Raw genomic sequence first — 22,567 nt, 5'->3', positions numbered from 1 at the left:
CACTGGCACCGGGTGACTTCTCCGTACCTCTCTCCTGCCCTTGGTGCCCAGCGTCCACTTGCTCACTGACCACTCTGGGATGCTGCTCAGTTGAGGCCTTGCACCCCCGGCCTTCACAGGCAGCACTCAGCACTCCGGATCTTTCTCTTCCACCCTCTTCCACCCTCAGACTTGAGTTGTCCTACGTTGCCTTCCTAGGGGCTCTGCTAGAGGCTCAAAGTCCAGCAGCAAAATGAACTCACAGGGAGACGTTCATGGCCGTGTGCTTTACTGCATTACCCCGGACTGTTCGTGCGGACTCACCAGCATCCCCGGTGGATCGGCAGAGGGGTCCTCAGGAGTGGGTGTGTGAGGCTCTGCCTGTGGTTCTGGAACCACCTCTCGAGTGTCGCCTGAACCTGTTTCGCCTGTGGATTTGAAAAGCCCTTCTGTGGAGCAATGGGATAGGATTGACAAATAGACACGTGAACGGTAGATACGTATTTTTTGCTCCAAAATCCAGAGCTCTTACTGTTACAATTCATTGTATCAATGAAACTGGAAAACTGAGGTGCCATGGCGTAGGCTGGTGTGGAACATGATGTTCATCTTTTGTAAGGTGGCTGCTGCCGTTGACAGAAACTCCTGAATAAGTGGATAAAGGTGACAAGAATTGTGAAGTACAAGTGCTTATTAGTGTCAAATGAGCAAAGCAGAAAAATGTGAAGCAGCAAAAATTAGCAGCATTGAGCAGAAAAAGGAGGTTTGAGTCTTGCTGAAGTACCTGACTCATCAAAATGCATTAGCCTCTGCTAATTCCCCCGAGGCCCCTGGTGGGTCCCTGCCCATATTCAACATGGAGAACTTATGGGCAGCAGGGAAAGGCGTCTCCCAGGAATGATCCTGGAATCCCCAAAGCTGGAGGGGCTGTCCCCTCCAGTGCACGTTGCGGCCACTGGCCACCAAAGAGCACCTGTGGATAATGTAGATGTTTAACCACCCACCTTACGATGCTGTCTGTGGGAAACAGAACTGCTGAAGGAGGGAGGTCTGTCCCCAGAATCAGATTGCCTAGCCATCTGCTGTTGCAGCTGACCTGGAAATGCATCCAGTACATTTCAGACCCGAGTTACAGCTGGTGTGGGGAAATCACAGAGACAGGTGGTTCCCTGAACAGCTGTACATCCAGTTAGGGTAGGCAAGAAAGAAAATTCCATCCTTGTTCAACCTTCATGGGTCTTTTGGGATCTATAGCAGCTCCCTGACCTTTTTCCATGATAATTACCATATCAAGGCAAATAATGATATTTCTCCCTTCCTTTGTTGAAATAATCTCTGTGGGTCAATGAATCTAAAATTTTAAGGGAGCATATCAAGTAATAGATGGATTTTAAAAAGTATGGCTTTTAAAGAGTGCTCACAGAAATAAAGAGTCTTTAACACGTTCTTATTCTGGAAGTGTACAGACTGCAGTCCCATAGAGGGAAAAAATATAAATTGCTGCACTTAAGGTGACTATTGAAGTTTGTAATTCTCTGTTTATCCTGCAAATTTTAAGATAACTTAATCAAATACTGTTTTTATTAAGTGGGTCAGTATGCATGCTGAATGAAGCATAAGACATTTTTAGCCCCAAAAAGGTAAAGAATAATTTTTACTTTTGACTTTAAAAAATGTTAATACTTTGGCTAGATGTCCATATAGTTTGGGGGAGGGTTTTAGGCCGATCTGGTTTTTATTCACTGATTTAGAAGTGGTGAGAAACTAAAGTAAGTTACAGAGGAAGTTAGATATTTTTCAAATGTTTGAACCCAGACAAAAGAATCCTGGGTGATAGTCCAAATCATACTGTCTTCCCCAGAACCCCCACGTTTCAGCAAGTTGCTTGTGGCAGAAGGGGGCCCGGCTGAGGCTGCAAGTGAGAGCGGAAATGCAGCCTGGGCTCTGCTCTCCACGCCATGGGCTACTGAGAGGAGCTCTGCCCTCCTGCAAATGGGCCACCTTTTTCAAAGGTGCCAAGTGCGGTTGCCAGCATGGCCCCCATGGAGCTGAGCTGTAGGATCGGGCTTCAGTGAGAAGTGAGGAGAGCATGTCACGAACGTTATTCCAGATATTCTCCTGTGTATTACAACCAGAGCTGATCTTGGCATCATCTTAATTTAAAAAGAAAAAGAAAAGAAAAGAAAACCTTTGTTTAAATGTACATAAAGAAAGAGTTAAGAGCTGTGCATAGTGTAGAGATGATCAGTATTAAAAAATGCTCATTTCACCTTATCAGTTAGACAGGCAGAGAAGACCCCCGATGAAACTGGGAAGAGATTGACATTTGGGGTATCTTCTCATCTCCCCTTGTATACATTGGACTCTCCCCCTCCATCCCCACCCATCCCACACCACGCAGACATCAGGTTCAAACTTGCCTTTTCTCAAACACAAAAACACCCACGAAAACCACCTTCCATTCGCTAAGAACCTGATTCAAGATGAAAGCGCTTTAGCCAGATTTGTACTAAAATGTAAATAGCTAGGAACAGTTAAATGTTGTCATCCCTACAGGCACCACCTTAAACAGGAAGTGAACTGCACCTTCCCAGTGGATTCCAGGCGGGGGCAAAGGGTGGGCGTTTTGGGTGGTTGAGGCAGGAGAGCTTGCTTTATTCCGGAGACCACTGCGTGTTGGTCAGAGCTCTTCAGGTTGGCCGAACATGCAGGCTGCCCTCAGTTGGCATCGTCTTCGCTCCTTGCCACTTTTATCTTAGCGTCGTTTGTTCTCCATTTCCAGTTCCCCTGTCATTTCACTGTTCTTTCACACCGATCTAAATGCTTCATTCGTAGCTCTGAGCATGGCCAGACTGGCATTTCTTTTCCATCTTCCTTAACTGCCTTCTTCCCAGGCAAGCAAACTATCGTATAACTTCTGTTCCATCCCTAAATCTTTTTTTGAGCATCACACCTTCCAAATCCACCTGCTTGAAAGTATCAGATTCTGCCTCTTTTTTTTTTTGAAGCTCTGATGATTGAGGTTGGAGTTCAGAGCCTTCCCCATTGCTTCCTTCTCTTAAATCTATCCCTGTAAGCCCAGGAGTGGGAGAGGAGAACTTACTGAGAGTCTGGTTGTTAGAAGCTTTTAGAAGGCAATCGATGGGCCTTTTCTTGCATTTCTTTCTATACCAAGCCTAACAAAGTGTATACTTGGTACTTTTTCTTCGTAGAGCAATTAGAGTAAATACTGGAAGCTGGGACTTTACATGGCTATTTTAAATTATTCTTTTATCTAAAGCAATTCCTATAGCTTTTCTTGGGCTTATGTTATGCCAGTGAATCTAAAATTACTCATTAATTTGCTTAAGTTCAGTAAAAAAAAAATCTACCATCAGGCAGTGTGGCTACATGAACTCTGGTCAAAAAAGTCCAAATAGCTAAAATGAAAAGCTCATATAAAAATGGTCAGTCTGCCCATCTTTGATTCTTTAAAGAAACTGCATAATTTTCAATTTCTTCTCTCATGCCAATGATTTATTTTAAGGGTTTCCTATCCTTGGACACATGGATTTTTTAAATGCCGAGGAACTATGGTCATACTCCACTTTGTCCAAAAGGTAAAGGTTTTGCATATTTGATTTCAACAAATCATATATATTTGATTTGTTGAAATCAAATATTGACAAGTTTCCAAATTTCTTTCCAAATGAGGAGGAGTCATCTTCAATACGTTTAGGAGTACTATACAAATGGAATTTTACTTTATTTTCCCCTACTCCTTTGAATGAGTTTTTGTTTTGAAAAATCAGAATGCCAACTTAGCATTCTAAAGCATTCTAGTGGTGCCCACTCACCACTCTCCAACTGTGTCATTTTTTTTTTTTTTGCTCTTGGTCTTCTTTGCATCATTCCCCCAAATGGAACCAGTGTTGATGCCCGAGTGCGATGTGTCTCTCTCCTGCTGTGTGTTGTTCTTGGCATAGGAGTGCCTCTCAAAGCTGCACCTGCCTCTGGCTCTGTGCCTTAGGACCCTTCAGTAAAGTGGGGTAAAAATCTGTGCAGTCTTGGTGAGTGCGTCTCTCCCCTTTTCTCCTAGCCCAGCTTACCAAAGACAGCCCTGATCAGAGGTCTCTTCTTTTCTCTTTAGGTTTTTAGTTTTGTCCACACCTTTTTTTTCCCTAAGCCTGGTTGTGCTAAGAAATTGCATGCTACTTAACGAATTGTTAACTGATATCTTTATTTGCTTTAAGCAGATATGTTAACCAATATCTTTAGTTAGCTACAAGTTTAGGAGGGGGTCAGGCATCCTTCAGAACACCAGAGGAATGGTCTGCGGATTGACACCCTCTTCTTCGGTGGAAGGCGCTGGATGGGAATAGGGTGTATGCTGACCTCTCCTGGAGGGGCATTCACCCTGGACTCCCATCAGCTCTTGGAAATAAGGAAGCAAGAGATTGCCAGCCGATGTGCCACAGCTGTATTAAATATGTGGGTCAGAGCGTGCAAATACCTGTTTGCGCATGTGTCCACCTGTATTGTAACTTAATTGCTAACTAGTTAAAATAGAGTCTTTCATTCTGGCAAACAAATATTAAGTCTCTCATGTATGGGAATTTATATTATGTACCATGGTGGAGATTAAAAAAATAGAGCATTATCCCAGTTTTGAAGAGTCTTATAATGCAGTTGTCTAAACCCGTGAGTTTAAAAAGTGCTTTTAAAAGTGTGATGTTCTAGAGATACCCTTTAAGGAAATTATAGTTAATGTGAGTTTCTGCTATTGTTGCTGTGATTAAACACTTCTCTTTGGGAGGCTGTGCACCACAAGTCCCATTAACAACTCACCCACCACCTCCCGCCCTCGTTTCTGAAAAGCTGTGTTCAGGGAGCTGGTGCCCAGAGTCACGGGTTGATCTCCGCCACGGGTAAAGCTAATAAGTATGACTTAGGATGAAAGGCATGATGTAAATGCTTGAGATGTTGTTTATTACTGTTCTCATGTACTTTATTATTTTTAAATTGTGCATCCTTTAAAGTAGATTATTTGTGCGCCACAGTCTCCATTATATCTAAGCAAAGCATTCACAGAAATTTCTAAAACCTTTTCATTTCTCTCTGTAGGTTGTTGTTTCGTAACATTTTATACAAGAAAAGCTGCACTTGAGGCCCAGAATGCACTGCACAATATTAAAACTTTACCTGGGGTGAGTCGGTTTACTTTTGTACCAAAATCACTTTATTGCTTGAAAATGGTCCTTTCAACTGAAGGCTCTAGTTATGGGCTCTTAGTGCCAAAAATGACTTTGGTCTTTTGAGGAGTGTGTGCTGACCCCTCCACGCCTCTGCAGCAGCCAAACCAGCCGGCCGGCCCCGCAAAGAAGCATTGGCATTAATGCTGACAGAGAGCGCTCTCAAATAGTGTGTCCCCTGGTTAGAAAATCAGAGTGACCCCACTGGGTCACAGCGGCTGCCGAAGAGTATTGGGTGGGCTAAGATTTTAAAAAGGGGGAAAAAAAAACTCAACACACACGAGAGAAGCAAATGGAAAAGGAAAAGCTTTTACTCACCAGGGCCCCTTTTCAAATTTTGTCTTTAGATTTTTCTTTTGAAAGGACAAAATGTACTCTGCACAGCCATAATATTAAACCTCCTAATGGCTTCTAAACAGCCCATGGTGGTTAACAAAGTCAGTGTTTTAATGCCCAATTTGCGGCTGCATGTTGATAGCGAACAGAAAATACAAAGCTTACCCCTTTTTTCCATTTCCTTCCCAGTAATATTTGATGATGAGTACAGTTCACTAGAAATGAACTGATTTATATAGCTACTTCATCAGAATTCGTGATTTCTGGAGTTCTGTGGCAGTTTTGTATAGTGCATGCTAGTATAAATTGCCCTGTGCTGTTTGGATATTTTCCCCATTGACACGGAAGTCAGTGACAAATTAATACCATGCTGATGAGTGTCGGCCACGTGAGGAACCTGGCGTAAGCAGTGTGATGGTGCCGATTTTACTGAAACCCGGTTCCGTGGTAGTAGAAGAAAGATAACATAATGTCCCTGATGTTTTCAGAGCATCACGCTAACTTTGTGTCATTTAGTGGGCTCTGTAGGTGCACACACAGGCATTTTATCCCCCATTACCCCCAGAAAAGAGGGCGTTTGTTTCATTCCCCTTAGAGCCATTGAAAATTCTACAATATTTGTAGTGGCAAGGTAGTCAACAAAAGGTTATCAATATATTAACTTCTTAATAACCCAAAAGCAATAAATTATGAGCCTTGGTCTCGAACCACACCACTTCGGTTTTCCCCTTTTCATGTGAGCAAATCAAAGAGACGGCTCAGCAAAGCAAGTGTGTGGTGTGAGAATCCTACCTCCAGGTTTAATTTGACTACTTCTCCCTGAAACTTACAAGGGGGATTTTAGTAAGGCAGCTTTTACTAGGTTTAAGTGACTTTTTAAAACACAAGTAGTACTTCAGCTTCATTTTCTATATAAATGGGATTTTTCCAAAATAAATTCTGGGAGGTTGCAGCATTTAGATCATATTATGGAATGACACAACCAAATCCCTTCCATGTGTATTTTAAAAAACTACTTGAAATGATGGATGGTCATTTAGCATTTAGGGTATATTGATGCCAAATTACATCCTATTTTAAACTAATAATGCAAAGCTTGGTTACTTTTAATTTGTCCTTAATAAAAGGACAGCTCCCAATATCCCATCTTTATATGTGAAGATGCTCTTCAGAAACCCAGAGTTAACATGACGACTGAGCCATGTTGAAAAACGCACAAGGGACCGATGAGCATGCTCCCGTTTGGGCCATCTTACTCCAGCCCTTTTCTTAGCAAACAGATAGCATCTTAATGTATTTTTAAAAAGTCACGTATCTCTCTCTCTTCTCCCTAAAAATTCTGCATACAGAAGTCAGGGACGGTGAATTTGGAGACCCCTTATTAAGGATAGTGATTTGGGGGTTGGGAAAGATGGTTTGTGGATTGTTTCCGTTTTCTTTTTATCCAGTTCAGTTTCATATGCCCAATTACTTGAGGCGGGTTAAATGAAAATTTGGAGATGTCGGGTCTGATCTGCGGGCTCAGAGCCTCCGTGGCACGCACACTGCTGTGCACTTGCCATTTCCAATTAGGTAAATAGGAACAGAGGTCCACGTCTTGCATTCATGTATAGCTTTATCTGATAAATATTACCCTTAACAGCTACAGGAAAATCACGAAAGTGGTTTCCTTTCAGCTGTGAGCTTCGGTGGACAGGGAGAAATGGGGCCAGACATAAAAGATTAATGCATATTCTTGGGGAAAAATATTACAGGACGCCTTGCTGTTTGATTGCAATCCTTGGAATTAGTCAACATTTCCATAATTCTAAACCAGTATACACCTGTTTCCCCACTGTGATGCAAGGCACAACTTAATTTAACAGAAACCCTGCTGTGCTCGGCCTCTCATTAAATACCAAGTGAGTTCAGTAATTTAAAGTTGTACCACTACTATTTTTACTGGTTGCCTTCATGTTATGAAATTAATAAGAAATTAATGATGCACTTTGCCATATGCCTTTAATATCTCTCCGAATAAAAATAAAAAGGATAGAGAAAAAAAATGCATCACCAGCTGACACTTTAAAGCTTTCCTGCTTGTAATCATTTTCCTGCAGATAAAATCCATTAAAAAGGCACTTGCTGCCTTTTCTTCTAAAGTGTCCAAAACATTCAATTTAAAACAAGATCAAAGAGTGCGGGGTGTTAGGGGTTCTTGTTTTGTTTTGCTTTTTCCTGTTTTCTTTTGCTGTTGGTATTTTGTATCATACGGCACTTTTATCATGCAACCAAAATTAGGTTTAGAAACCACCTCTCCTTCTCGAGAGAAACAAAGAACTTGGTTAGGATGGGAGAGTAAAAGAGCCAGCATGTCACGTGGTTGACTGTGTCTGCTCCTAGATTTCTCTATAAAGGCAGCCTTCCTCTCATGTCCCGTATGGGTTATAGAGACCCTTTCCCTGGAGGGTCCAGGGCGTGGGGTCAGGGATCAGGGCCGTACTCATCAGTGCAGGGTCACTAAGGACCCATTTCTCAAGCCTGTCTCTTACCTCGTGACTAAGAAAGATACTGGGTCATCACATCTTCTGAAATGTTCAACGTGAGCCCTAGAAATAGAATATTAAAAATATATTGGGCAACTCAACCCAAAGAGCAAAGGATGGGAGTCCAGGGTTCATTTCCCTGGTTTATTCATGGTCTCTTTTAGAAATGGCAGCTTGAAGCATAAGCACCTGATCAAATCCTAAGTGCAGTGCCTTATTTATGACTGGCATTTTATCAGATTAATAAATCACTAATGGTTACTGGATGCCTAGTGGGTACTAAGGGGTCTGAGCTATTCTGATCACACACAGACACACGCACACATACTCACACACTCACACTCCCCCTTGGAATTCCCTAGTGAGTCACGCGCTTGTAGCCTGAAGAGCGTACTGTGGCTGTCTGCATGGGCAGGGCTCCTGGATGAGCCGTGGAGTTTGTGCGACTGACTCTTTCCACAGCTGGGCCTTTTGTGTTCTTGGACAGGTTTTCGTTGCCTCTGCTCTAACAGTGCAGCACTTGGCTTATGGGCATCTTCCTTTGTGTAGGGTTTCAGGTGGGCACAACCTAACTAACTGGTGGATTCGTTCAATAGAAGTGCCATCCTCTGCCATTGTATTTCCCAGAGAGAAATCCTTGGAAAGGCAACTTGCAAGATTCATTTTGTTTTCACTGTCCTTATTCAGCTTCATTTAAAAAAATGAAATGAAGACCTTAATTGAGGCACCGAACAACCACCACAGTCTTTTCAGTCATCAGATGTGAAGGCCAAAGATCCCTGTGCCAGTGACGGTGCTGTGGCTTCTGTCATTCTTTCTTCAAGGTCTTAACACATATTGTCTCTAGCAATAAGGCGTTTTGATTGAAAATCTACAGCAGTATCATTAGGGCATTCACTGTATAAATTAATTTAATTAAGGGTGTAATAACAGAGGAATATGGTTTTGAAAAAGCTCTTAAATTTTAGCAGCAAGAAGGAATCGCGGGAATCTAAATGTCTTGTAAAATATTAATTGCAAATTTCTCCCAGACATTTCCTATGAATATACCTTATTCCATTCCTTTTTAGAATCACTACCAGTTTTATTAAATGCAGTTTATATTAAGGAGCCACTGCCCCGAGAGAACATTTGTCTGCAGCACCCCATTTTGGTGGCGGCGTCCTGGAAGGTGTTTTATAATAACGCAGGCAGGGTGAGCACGGACCACACGTCAATTCGAGATATAAAAACAAATGAGCCTGATCCGGTGTGAAGAAGCTGTAAATAAAATGGCCTCTCGGGACAAGTGTGTTCACCCACACAGAGTGAATGAACCCCTTCCTGGCTTGCCCTGGAAGAGATAATTTACCTATGTGGGTAGGCGCTTTCCTCCTAGGCAGATTGTAACGCAACTCTCCATAGAATGGTCCCCCTGTGTCCTTTAATAGTGGAATGCCAGGATTTAATATCCTTTCAGTAGGACAGCTCAGCTCTCACTGGGACCAAATTCAATTTGTCCATTGTAATGCATTTTAAGGTGTTCATTTTCTTCGAACCACTTTTTCTAACTATTAATACATGTTTAATGCCTTTGTTGTCAGAGTCATGATGGTTATTATTTTATCATTATCATTATTTCCGTCATAAAATCTCTCAAACCCCATGTCATCATTATCATGTAAATTTCCCCCAAAGCATCCCATCTGATTCAAAGCCAAACTAAGTCAAACTAGAAAAAATGGTTTTTTTAGATATGTTTTATTTGAAACTGTTATGAAAAACAGCCAAAATATCTATCTCTACAAACAGATTTGAGTCCTCAAAATCATGGGCCACGGGGAACATTCCTGTGCTCACACAACCCGTATTTGTTGAACCAGGATCGTTTGCCAGGCACCGTTCTAGGCACTGGGGGTACCGTGTCAGCCGTGCTGTCCGTAACTGGGTCACCGACGGACGAAGTCAGCCACCTGCCTCTGCACGGTTGATGTTGAACAAATTGCCCTGGGTTAGTGGAGGCCAGACAGTTAGTTTCATCAAATATTTCCAGAGGAGTCAAGTTTTATTCCAAAAATGATCATTCTGCCCACAGGTATTCCAAATGTTCTAAAATGTAAGATGAATGCAGATTTGTTATTACCGATGTGTATAGTGATATAAGTTATTTCATGTGCACATATCTATATACATATTTATGTTAAGCTCCAAACACCTACAGATAAATTAACATTCACACGTCTACATGTGGATTTCAGTTGAGTCATATAGATAACAGGAAGATTTAGCTTAAAAATCACGTGTTCTGTGTGGCCTGCCAGCACCCTCTCAGTTACTGCACCGCCATCTCTGTTGCCAACGTCAGACTCCACGAAATGCCTCGCTCCCTCAGCACAGCTCTGTTAAGTAGGTGGAAGCCAGGCTTTGAATCAGAGTCCTGGCTAGTTCTAGTGCCCGTGCAAGGTTCTTGAGAACTACCATTCTCGTGGCGATAACCCTGCCTTCCACCTACTTCACAGAAGAATGAGATGAGGTATGTAAAGCTTCGAGGCCCTGAGGAAAGGTGTTTGTAAAACATTGCTTCTACATGGTAGTTTCTGCAGATGTGAACTCTCCTTCGGGAACAGCCCACCATACGAGTGCATTTGCTGTGGAATGTGCCACTCAGAACATCCATTTGGTGTACATTCTCCAGATTTACATCTGCAGAACTTGGTCTGGAGTGAAATACTCAACCTCATAGGACTCATCCAAAGCAGCTAATTCCCTGCTGCCTGGGTTGTTGCCGTAGAACACCTACGTCCCAGAGAAATACAGGCTACATAAAACGTAAGGCCTTTCTTTAAGCTGACTTTCGAAAGGACTAGGATGGGCCACAGTATGGCTATCGTGGAGCTTCTCTGTGGGGTGCAGAAGCCCCTGCCCACCCCGGGAGCCAAGGCCGTGTGAAGGAGAAGGGCTCCAGGTGGAGAAGCAGCTGCCAGTGGGACTCAGCCAGGTGGCAGGATTGCAGGCCAGCGGGCTCATCAGGCGAGACCTCAGAGAGAGTGTTGGAGGATGGAGGAAACCGTTGGCCTCATGGTTTCCAGTCTGCGGGCCCTGGCCCCAGAGATCTGGGAAAGTATATTTTAATACTTTACAAAAGGCCATTAGAATTTCTCTATTTCAGCCACTCAAATAGAGGGTGCTTTTGCTTTGTTAATTCAACAACTGTGAATGGCGATTATTTACGTGTGTCTCTAGTTAACTAATTAAAATCTAGTTACTTTCAAAATATGGACTACTTAGAGCAAGGACATCTATAGGAGAAAATTACTGGGGGTGGGGAGGGCCCTTGGTGAAAAGTTGGAAATGACTGAGCCAACCAGCCCAGCCAGCACAGGGTTAAACAAGGAGCCACCACACCACTTGTTGGAAACAGAACTCAGTGTTTTATTTTACAAACAACACAGTCTCAACTACGTACCTAATGAGTAGGAGTATCATGAGGGTTTATGAGCTGCAAAGGGCCTGGCGCAGGTGCCTGGCCGGGTGTGCAAAGTTGCCGAGTCGCCGTTCGAGGACTCAGTGACTCGTTGGACTCGAGGACTCGTTGGTGTCTCATTGTTCCGTGCGGACACAGTGTGGTGGTACGGTGGCAGGGTGAGGTAGTAGTTGATTTCAGAGACCGTCATTTCTTCTTGATACCTCCAGTTTAAAGTGGGAATATTAAGTTCACTTACATTGACCTCAGTTCCCAAGAGGTTGATAAGATTTCAAAAGAAGATTGTGGAAAGAAAAAAGTTCCGTGAATGTGATAAAAGTCTGTGGAACTGCAGAGGAGCGGGTTGTGGGAGTCGGATGGAAGGGGGAAGGCTTTGGCATCGAGCTGGAAAATCATCCCCATTCTGCCCCTAGAGGATGCGGCCTCCACGAGAATTCATCACCCCCAAGTATTACTGTTGTCCTGGAGGGAACTTGAACCTCTCACATGTGGGCCAGGCACAGCTCAACAGACTGTCCAGGCAAAGGGGGCTGGTCGGTACAGCAGGTCCTCAAATGACGTCATTTCATTATAACATGAATGAGATGCTGTAGGACTTTTATTTATATCAATTAGCTTATGGCAAAATTGGTTCCATTATATGTTGTGTCACTTGAAGTCACAGCACCTGTTGATGCTATAAAGTGCAGGTGTACTGTATATGACATGAGCCCCAGCGTTCTTCCCCACCCCCGGAGAAATAGAGAGCTGGGGGGAGGGAGACCATGATCAGAGGGAGCCTGGGCCTTACCCCTGGGCCAGATCTGCTTAAGCACAAGGGAAGCACACTGGCCCCTGGGAAGGAGAGAGGCAGGGGAAGAGCATCCTGTGTCCTTTGCTTGTTTTAGCAATAGACTGTCATTGCACACAGGTGCTCAGGGAGTCCCATTAGTGTTGACATAAGCTATTAACTTTGTTTTGATAATAAAGCCATATTTGAGGACCATAGCATTACTGCTGCTACTACAAGTCACAAGATGAAAGGATAAACAATCAACAGTACCTGAGGGAGAGTACAGAAAGGGACATGGTGACAAATGTTCTCTCCTACTCTCTCGTTCCTGACTGACATCACTTCCCACCGGTACTCAGAACACATACTGTGCTGTCACTTCCTCCTCCATCAGCACTTAGAAACGCTTCAGAGCCCATCCTTCCTGCATCTGCAAAACAGAGTGGTTGGACTAAGTGATTCTAAGCGTCCTTTGCAGTGTTACAAAACCGTCCTCCATCTTCCGTACGCTGCCACAGGAATGTCCCACTGGAGGTTTTAGAAATCTAGATAGGTAGACTGAGGCGGAGAAGACAGCTCATAGGTATATAGGCAGGCAAACAGGTAGACACGTCGGTAGATAAATAGATACAGGTTTACAGGACTTGACTTGGTTTCAGGATTAGTCATTTCTGAGTCCTTTGTGTAGACAAAGCTGAGCCATTACGGGTTTAGCTGTCCTCTTTTTTGAGACTCCTGGCCTATGCTTCCCTCTTCCCTTTAGTTGAGAACCAGCAGGGAGCTTAGCACTCACCATTTTTGCAGCAGGACAGAGAGGCAAGGGAAGGCAGTGAACTTCAACGAGTCAGTCTAATTCCTTGCTTACAGCCTTGGTTTGACAAGTAAGGGTGTTTAACCTAATGAGGTTTAAGGATTATTGATGGCTTTCTTTTATCTGTTTGATTCCTGTCCCCAGTTCCCATGGATAAGTGAGTCGCCTGTGTTTGTAGACGGCTTTATGGTGCTGTTTGTCACCCCTTCTAAAAATATTTCAGGTGGTGTATTGATAGCGTTCACCTTGTTACACTGAGGACACTGAGGTGCCGGCAGATTAAATTAACTTCTCTGCCCTCCCCTGGCAGAGCAGTGACAGAACTAGAATTAGAAGTCGCAGCTGCTAACACTCCCCGATAGCTTGGCCTCCTGACGGTGGATTTTGGCATGGCACTCACCACATCTTAGGGAGTGGGGAGCATGACTCAGGAGGTCAACACAGCACAATAAAAGTGACTACAAAGTGACTATTGATTGCCCGTTTATCAGGCACCATATGCAGGCCGTAGGACGATATCGGAGTCGGCACAACTTCACAGGCATGTGTCATGAAGCCCCATTTACTGATAAGAAAGTGGAAACTCAAAATGAGTGACTTGTCCAGGGTTACACAGCTGGTAACTATGAGTTGCTAGACAGTCGGGATTAAACCACCATCTTTGGCCTCTGGTGTGTAGGTCCCATCCACTCAGTGTTCACGAGGTGGCGGCTTTGCAGGTGCTGGATCCTGCCCGCCCACTGTTTCAGGGGACCTGCAGCAAGAAGTGTGCCCCTCGGTGTGGCCAGTGCTTCACTGGTAAGGTCAGAACGACCACGATTGCTTCCTTTAAAGCAGTCCTAAAAAAATCCAAATCCTCAGCTACCACTCACGGTGTCATAGCTACAACTAATGGTGACCCATGGTGAGCTCACCCAGTGGCAGAGCTCTGGCCCCAGTGCCTTGCTAAGTACACCTTCCTAGAAGTCAGCTGGGGCCTTCCTTGAGAGCCCGCCTGCCACCTCGTGAGCACGGGCAGTGTGGCGTGCACTCTGCCCGAAATGAGAAGCCATGTTCTCTTGCACAGGCATAGGTCACTGGAAACACCGGGTGGGTGCAGCATTACGGACAAAGTGACCAACAGCACGATCTCTAAGAGGTAGCTCCAAAGCCAAGGCCGTCCATATTATAAGAGGGCCTGCTTTGCAAAAATGATTATAAATGCAGCACCTTTCTTCAGAGGAGTGTAGCTTTTCCAATATTCATCTCATTAACATTCATGTTATTAGGGTGCTTTTCTTTATCTGCATCCACAGCCTTTCGGTCCCAGTCCACAACCTGCATTCTAATGTCCTGGCTCCATGCAGCTGGCCTCCACCCCCCACTCCCCCCTGACCATAGGGGGAGGGCAGACGGGGACTGGGTTCATGAACCCTATTACTTGCCACCTGGAGCATGAAATAACAGGATCACAAGTTGTGGGTGTGGACTACAAGAGCGAAGTGCATGTGGCCACCGAAGGGTCTGAATCCTCTGTTTCTAAAGACAGGGGACCTAACGTGGGTACTAAGAAATGTGCTATAACCACATGCAGGATTGTGTGCAGTCCCCTCAGCAGCCCCAGTGAGCAGCAATGTTGAGTGCAAGGAGACTGGGTCCGTGTGGTCCAGGCAGCTCAGGTGTCCCTTCTCTCTGTCCCCACCCAGCCATCTGCTCTGCTCTCCTTTTTTGTCCAGAAGCAAGTTAGGATCAAATGCTGAGGTATAGACTGAGATATTAAGGCAAGTGACATGGTTAATTCTGTCTAGCCATCACGTTGTGATTTCCGTGTTGATGTGAATGTAGATAAGTGGATGTGCTGTGGATGCCTAGACCAAGCATGGCCGCCACTGTCTTGGTTTTGGGAACAGGAGCTAGGATGCTGTGTGACCATTAGTGAACACATGGAGTCAGACCAGGGCAATGTGGTCTCCAGGACTCCACTTCCTGCATTACTGTTCTCTATCAGGGGCAGGATGGACCGCGTGTGAGAGTGACTAGGTTCCCTCGAAACTCACCCTCACCCCGGAAGAGTAAACTAAATGACTGTGGGTCAACAGAGTATATATGAGTGATAAAACCCAGTGTTTTATTGTACTGGCTGACGTATATACTGTGTTAGAGTTTCTCCAGAAGAACTTATATTTAATACAGAGCAGAAAACTCTGCCAGGTGTTTTGTATTAAGTGGTATATGGTGGCCAGTATGGTAGATCAGGGGTGTCAAAACTCATTTTCACCGGGGGCCACATCAGCCTTGCAGTTGCCTTCAAAGGGCCGAATGTAATTTTACACCTGGATAAATGTAACTACTTCCTAACTAGGGGCAAAGAACTCAGCGCTATCACAGGGTAGAAACAAGGTGCTGGGCTGGGTAAAACAAGTTGGGGGGCCGGATGTGTTTGCCGCCTGTGCGGTAGATGAATTGTCAACAAGCCACAGGAATTAGGATTTAGAGAATTAATTACTGTCACTGCATGTTAAATTCTGGGTGTTAAGTCAGAACAGTAGTTATGAAACTCCAGAAGGATGTTTCTAGCATGCCTTGGTTTTATAAATGTTTTATCTACATGGCTGATATTTCTCAAGGGCTTTCAGAATTTAGATGGTTTTAGTCAATAACAATAAATGTTCAATTAAAAATAATAGTAATAGTTAACATTTATTGAGTCCTTACTATGTCTTGAGCATAGTACCAAGGGGTTTATATGCCCCTGACCTCATACAAATAGTAATATACTAAGAAGATAACAAAGCAATAAGTACTATTTTTTTCCTGCTCTGGTTACCTTTTCAACAACGACAAAAGAATTCTGTCGTTCTAAACCCAGGAGTTAAAGTCTCTATGACTATTAGAGAAAATTTTTCTGACAAATCAATGACTATCTCTTTTGGCTAGTAATTGCCCTCCTTCAACTAGAGACAAGTCTAGTATAAAAGACAGCTGCAGGTAGTTCAGGCCCACTTGACCCTGTCATCCTAGTTCATGGTTAATATCCCATTTATGATTTACTAATATTTGTAAACTGTCATTTAAATGGGAAGAGGAGCTTTAGCTGAGACTTGGATGAGTTCTCCCTTACATTTCTTCTACAGCCTTTGGAGGCCTTTACTCTTATCACAACCCCTAGAAAAATAAATCTCACAGGCACCCCTGAGTCATTTATTGGAGAATCTCAACCAGTAAGTCACCTAAATCACTTTTTAGTCCAAGTTGTCCAGATGTAAAACCTCTAGAGGTCATGAACACAAACTAAATGTCTTCAGTGAGGAAAATAAAAGTTAAGAGTCACAAGACTGCAATCCTGTGGCTAATTGCAGTAGGTCTCTATTTATTTGAATGTTTTTCTCTGGGTCAGTGGAGGAAGAAAGGGCATGTGGAGGAGAGTAGACCAGATGTTATTATAGATCACAGGCTATAGAAGCTAAAAGTGTTTTTAGAAATAATACTGTCACCCTGGCTTGTGTGGCTCAGTGGATTGAGTGCCGGCCAGCGAACCCAAGGGTGGCTGGTTCCATTCCCAGTCAGGGCACATGCCTGAGTTGTGGGCCAGGCCCCCAGTAGGGGGCGCACAAAAGGCAGCAATACATTGATGTTTCTCTCCCTCCCTTCCTCCCTCCCCCCCCAAAAATAAATAAAATATATTTTTAAAAGATTAGTTATAAAAAAGAGATGATACTGTCTGACCCCCTCCCCTCACTTAATAGATGGGGAAACTGACACCCAGAAAGGTTAGGTGACAGGCTGCAGGTCACACAGCCACTTCATGGTGGAGGTGGAACAGAAACGCATGTCTCCTCACTCTGAACCTGTTGCTCTTTTTGAGAAATGATGCCCCTACAATTTTTTCTACAAGATGAGGCCAAGCACACTGTTTTAAAGAATCAGAGATTCACAGTGCAAATGCCAGTCTGTCCACGGCATTACACTCCGTGACAAGAGGGCAGTTGAACAAAGTGATTTCTTTCTCATTTCCATTCTCTGAAAAAGATCCAGAGAGACAATACTAATATTTATGTGGCCATTTACCTAAAATGATGCATGAGCTAGAGGAATTATTGCAGAAATAGATGAAGAAAAGGGAAGCAGTCTTCATGTTTAATCAAGCCCACTTGCATCAACAGCCAGGGCAGAGATTCTCCCTCTACACTGCGGACTTGCTGGAGAGCTCCTGCCACTGCATCTGCCCACACCACACCTCTGGCAAATGAAATTAGATTCTCTCAAGGTGGAAAGCCGGCATCAGTATTTTTAAAGTTCCCCCAAGTGATTGCAATGGTCAATGCAACTTTGAGAACATTGAAGGAAGAATGAATCTTCATCAACCCCTAGGGTCAGGAGGTGGTGATTGCCTTGCGTCCTTCTCCACCCTTCATCTGGACATATGCTGATTACCTGCCCACAAGCTCAGCATAGTCTTGCTACTCAAAGTGTGGTTCGTAGACCAATAGTGTTGCATCATCTAGGAATGTATTACAAATGCTGAGTCTCCGGCCCCACTCCGACCTGCACTGAAGCTAGATCCCTGGGAGGTGCATGTGCACAGTGAAGTTTGAGAAGCACTGTTCTGTAGAAACAGACCTCACCCGTGCTGTTTTCTGGGGAGTCGATCACAGTTCACTTCAACACGGCTCTGAATACATGTGCGCACATGCCTCTGGCAGCCATCAGAGTGATGTGCACTCTCATCTGAGTGCTCAAGAAGGCAGAGCTCCACCTTCCCTGGAGGTACACTGGGATGACCTGACCATCTGGGACAGGTAAAGAGGTAAAGGGACAGCTGCGGAGGTCTTTTGTTCCCCTGCATTTTGGTAGGAGCAGCTGTATTTTTCCATCCCATCAGCACTCTAAGACCAGACAAAAAATGAGTCTCACATTTTTCGAGACTTTTGTAGAATTACTATGTCCTAGTCTATAAGAGGGTGAGAAGTTGCTGCTTTTTAAGCACAGTTTTTCTGGCCAGAATAAGCTCATTGTAAAACAAGAGGAGCAATTTTCTGACACAGAGAGTTAATCTGTATAATACTTGGCTGCCCAGTCCCACCTTGCGGAACAATAGACACATGGAGTCCCTGCTGCTTTGTCATTCCTGGGCTTTAAATTCCTTACCTGAAAAGCAAAACCCTTAACCCGTTTCTCTTGATATCCACAACTTGAGAGACTTTTGCTGAGAAAGAAAATGTGACTACTGCAAGAATGCTGTAAGTGCTGTATGCACATATGTTTTTGCAATTTGGGCAGTTAAAAGGAATGTCTTGTGCCCCAAAGAGTTGTAACTGAGTGTTTTATGTTTTTCATCCTTACTTCTTGAGGAAACAGACCTCACCAGTGCTGTTTCCTCAAGAAACATTTTTCACATTTTCAGATTATTCCTAATCACCTGAAGTACAACAAATATCCCAGATAGCAGTCTGTAAGCATAGAGTCATTTGTTGCCACATAAAACTAAAATTTGCCATGGCCAGCATTTGCCTAAGTCCCAGCTTTGCTTGTCAGACCAGCATCAAAGCACCAAGTGCAGCTCCTTGGCCACAGGAGAAGCAGAAAGGGAACAGAGCTGCTGGGCAGGATAGGAGATAATCGGTACCCAGAGAGAACAACTTCCATGCAACACCTGCCGATGCGGTGTGAGACCTGAACGGAAAAGGCGATCAGCAGGAGTCCGTCGCAAGGAAGAGGAGAGCTAGCAGGACTGACACCCACGAACACACACCTTGTGTTTATTTCTCTTGTCACCACCAAATGACTGTTTTGAAATTCCCATCAGCTGAGTTTGTATGCTGTTGACACCTTTCATGCTCACATTCCTCTACCCATTATACTTCAGTTTCTAATTAGAGCTGAATTAATAGGATTGGGGTTAAAAAAGTAACTTCTGCTTCTTAACTATGCATTTTTGAAGATTGATATGTATATATTTTTTATTTTACCCCCATCCCAGCCCCCCCACCTTGTTATTGTCCCTCTCATTTCCACCACCCCCCCTTATTTTTGTCCATGTGTCCCTTATACTTGTTCCTGCAAGCCCTTCCCCCTTTCCCCTGAAATTCCCTCCACTCTCCCCTCTGTTCACTGTAAGCCTGTTCTCAATTTCAGTGTCTTTGCTTATATTTTGCTTGTTTGTTTATTTTGTTCATTAGGTTTCTGTTAAAGGTGAGATCATATGGTATTTGTCTTTCACCTCCTGGCTTATTTCACTTAGCATAATGCTTTCCATTTCCATCCATGCTGTTGTAAAGGGTAGGAGCTCCTTCTTTCTTTCTGCTGCATAGAATTTCATTGTGTAAATGTACCATAGTTTTTGGATCCATTCACTTAACTGATGGGCATCTAGGTTGCTTCCAGCTCTTGGCTTGATATATTCTTTTTTCTCATGTGTGTTCGCTGTGCCTCTTAGTCCTGTGGGTTCAGTCCCTCACCCTTGGTATTGGAAAGAATTAGAAGATTGTAACTCATAGGGCGACAGTATCCAGTAGTTAATCAGCACATCATCCCAGTAGTGAAAATGAGCTCCAGACTCTCAAACCTGTTGACTAAGCATGAAGTCTCCTTGTCACTTGGAAAGGAGGGAAAGGCCCAGAATAAGGGTGTTTCAGGCCCTGTGGCACCCTTTGGTCACACCTCCTGAGAGGTGCCTTCTTGACATTGGCTCAGTAGCCATATGCCGCACTGAGGGCACACCCTTGTTGTATGTCTGTCTAACCTGCCTCAGAGCCATTCATGGATGGGAAAATGAGAACGAAGAACACTTTGCCTGCAAGTCAGGGATGTCATGGGTGGCAGTCTCTTAAAGTCAATTGTGCCAGGTGCCCAGTTTCCAAAATCATATCCCAGAGTCTCAAAAGAACCTTGACCTTCGGTTTCTGACTGTATTGGTGGGATAGATGTTATAGTTGGGATTCTTTGGGTGTGTTCACAGGCATTTTATCTTGACTCCCTTCTCTGAACAGGATATGTTCTTCAAGCTCATAATAATACAGACATTAAATATTTCCGGTGATAACTGGAAAAAGCTTTACTGGGAAAGGGAAAGTTTAGCTTAGACGTTAACAAAATTCTTGATAATAAAAGTGAATACTCCAGCTGGCTAGGCCCAATACTGATCTCTGACAGGGAAGGCTGGACCTAACCTAAAGCTTGAAATAGTTTTAAAAACTGGATAAGAACAAAGCTGAGTATAAAAGAGAATATGGTAGAAAATATCTCAAACTGTGGGACTTCCCAGTGCCTTCATTGCAACAATGAAAAGAGATTATTAACAAAACATACTTTCTCCCAATAGAAAGGAATTTGATGTTTTCCATAAGGGCCTCAAGCAAAACACTGTGCCTTACCAGGGGTGCCCAACATTTTGATGTCCCTGGTCACACTAGAAGAGTTGTTTTGGCCCACACATTAAATACATTGCAACATATACTCACAAAATCTCATAATGTTTTAAGTCAATTTATGACTTGGTGGTAGGCCACATTCACAGCCATCCTGGGCTGGGCCACTGGTTGCACACCCCTGCCCTTGCCCCAGGGTTTTGTTTTCACCCCTTTCTTCCCAGGCTGTGTGATTTCCTCAGGTCTCCATCGTTCGTTCTCGTGGTCTCCAGCAGGCTGCTGACCCCAAAGTCTTGATCTTGAAATCAGACTTTCCTGCTAAACCCTAAACCTAGATATCTAGTATCTGGTATTGGAAGTTTCATCCGAATGGTCCATAGGAAATTCTAATACATAAATCCTCCTCCCACCACACGCAGGCCCTCTGCAGGTATTCCCTGTCTGAATGCATGGGTGGTCCCACGGAGACAAAAAGCCGAAATCATCTTCTTCCTTTGCCTCCCTTTCCATAGCCTGTTGCTAATCAGTGAGGAACACATAGCCTGTCTTCTACCGTAGTAGCATCTCTAGAATTCTGCCCTCTGTACCATTTGGGACTTATCAGTTGTCATCAGATCCAATAAAAGCTCAGAAGGGATTAGGGGACTTTTGAAGTTATCCATCCCTATAACTCATTAGTCCTCCAGATGCTTTCTTAAGTGGAAGAGAATGGGTGGAGTCACCATCAGGACACTGGAAGCTACCTGTTATTCAGCACATACGAGAGCGTGGGTGAGCATTGTTGTGTCTTTGGGCAGAAAATAATGGATGCAACTGCTGAATCTTAGAGTGAGATCTGAACTCCATGCTGTGCCCCTTCCTTTTTCTCCAACTCTGTGACACTCTTGCTCCCACTCTGTGTCCCAGCCGTGGGACATCACACAAGTGCCGTCTCACCCATCCTGGCAGGTAGAACCGTATATGTTTTCATCGTGATCCGCTGTAGCACGTCCTGAAATTCATCCTGCCCCCCGCTCCATTTTGTTTCCCCCGACTGTTTCCATCTCAGCCCTTCCCACGCGAAGCTCCAAATGCCTTCAGGAGAGGGAACACTCTGAGAGCCACCATACTCATTCCATAGGTGCTACTCGGCAAATGTCAGTTGAATAAGCGAACTCTCAAGTGTAGCTTTTATTCATAGACAGTCTCTCAATATAAAAACATCTCAAGGGTTCTTTAGAAACTGGTGGAGCAGAAGTGGAGGTTGGGAGGGTGGTCTCAACACTTTCATTGCATTGAAATCCTTCTGGTCGGGTAGACAGACCCCCTGCTCAACAAAGTAGAAGCACAAGGTGGAGCATGAGCATGTGTAGCCACAAGGCATTTTTTCTCTAATTGTTACTCTAAGTGAATTAAAATAAGTTTATCATCATATAGTACTTGACAGTTCACTGTGTACTTTCACATGTATTATCTGATTCCAGCCAAACAACCCTGGAAAGGATCATTTTCTGATATGATCCTTGCTATCAGAAATGGTATGAGTTTGTGACTCTTCAAGAAGTCAGGTTGCTTGACTGTAGGTACTTGCAGTTGACAAAGTCCAGGTTCTAATCCAGACCTTGTGGTTCCAGCTGTGATGTTCTTTCCATTGATAAACAAATGCAAAGCAGCTTCCATCTCCTGAGGCCTCATTCAACACTTTTAAGGTAGGCTTGCCATTGCAAGTCAGGTGGTATCAATGGAGGGTCCTGGCTATTGCCTTAATGTGAAATTTCTCCCATCTTCTTGTCCCATGGATCCCCTTTCCAAGTTTACCTTTGCCGTGTACTTGAGGGCCTGGGCCTTGACTTTGATCTTCAGAGGTCTGAGCTTCGGAATAAGGGTTTTTATAGAACAATTGAACCATCATAATTTCCCTAAGCTGTACTAGCAGTAATTTCCAAAGTTGGTAAGTGATCTCTCATGTTAGAGTAAAAGGTGGGGAAATCAAAGTGAGACAGTAAAATTAAAATCAAACTCATAAAGAATTTGCAACACTGGAAGAGATCTTCATTTGGCAAAATATCAACCAAAGTCTAGTACTGCTGTGGAAGATGAGATGAATAAATATAGCTGCTAAAAA

At 43.9% G+C, this 22,567-nt stretch overlaps 1 protein-coding gene across 7 annotated transcripts in view; it reads left to right on the top strand.

Moving 5' to 3' along the window:
- The window catches only part of CELF2 (CUGBP Elav-like family member 2), a 504,761-nt gene that overhangs the window by 388,412 nt on the left and 93,782 nt on the right, over window positions 1-22,567 (top strand). For all 7 annotated transcript variants that reach the window (XM_037065948.1, XM_037065950.1, XM_037065951.1 and 4 more), the window contains one exon: window positions 5,083-5,165. In XM_037065948.1, the coding sequence (XP_036921843.1) occupies window positions 5,083-5,165 (83 nt within the window). The remainder of the gene's footprint in view (window positions 1-5,082; window positions 5,166-22,567) is intronic.

Source organism: Sturnira hondurensis, unplaced genomic scaffold (genome assembly GCF_014824575.4).
Source record: "Sturnira hondurensis isolate 20B ecotype Veracruz unplaced genomic scaffold, ASM1482457v3 Scaffold0016284, whole genome shotgun sequence".
Classification (NCBI taxonomy): domain Eukaryota; kingdom Metazoa; phylum Chordata; class Mammalia; order Chiroptera; family Phyllostomidae; genus Sturnira; species Sturnira hondurensis.
Note: the sequence above shows the minus strand (reverse complement) of the source record. Positions and strands in the feature narration are given on the sequence as shown.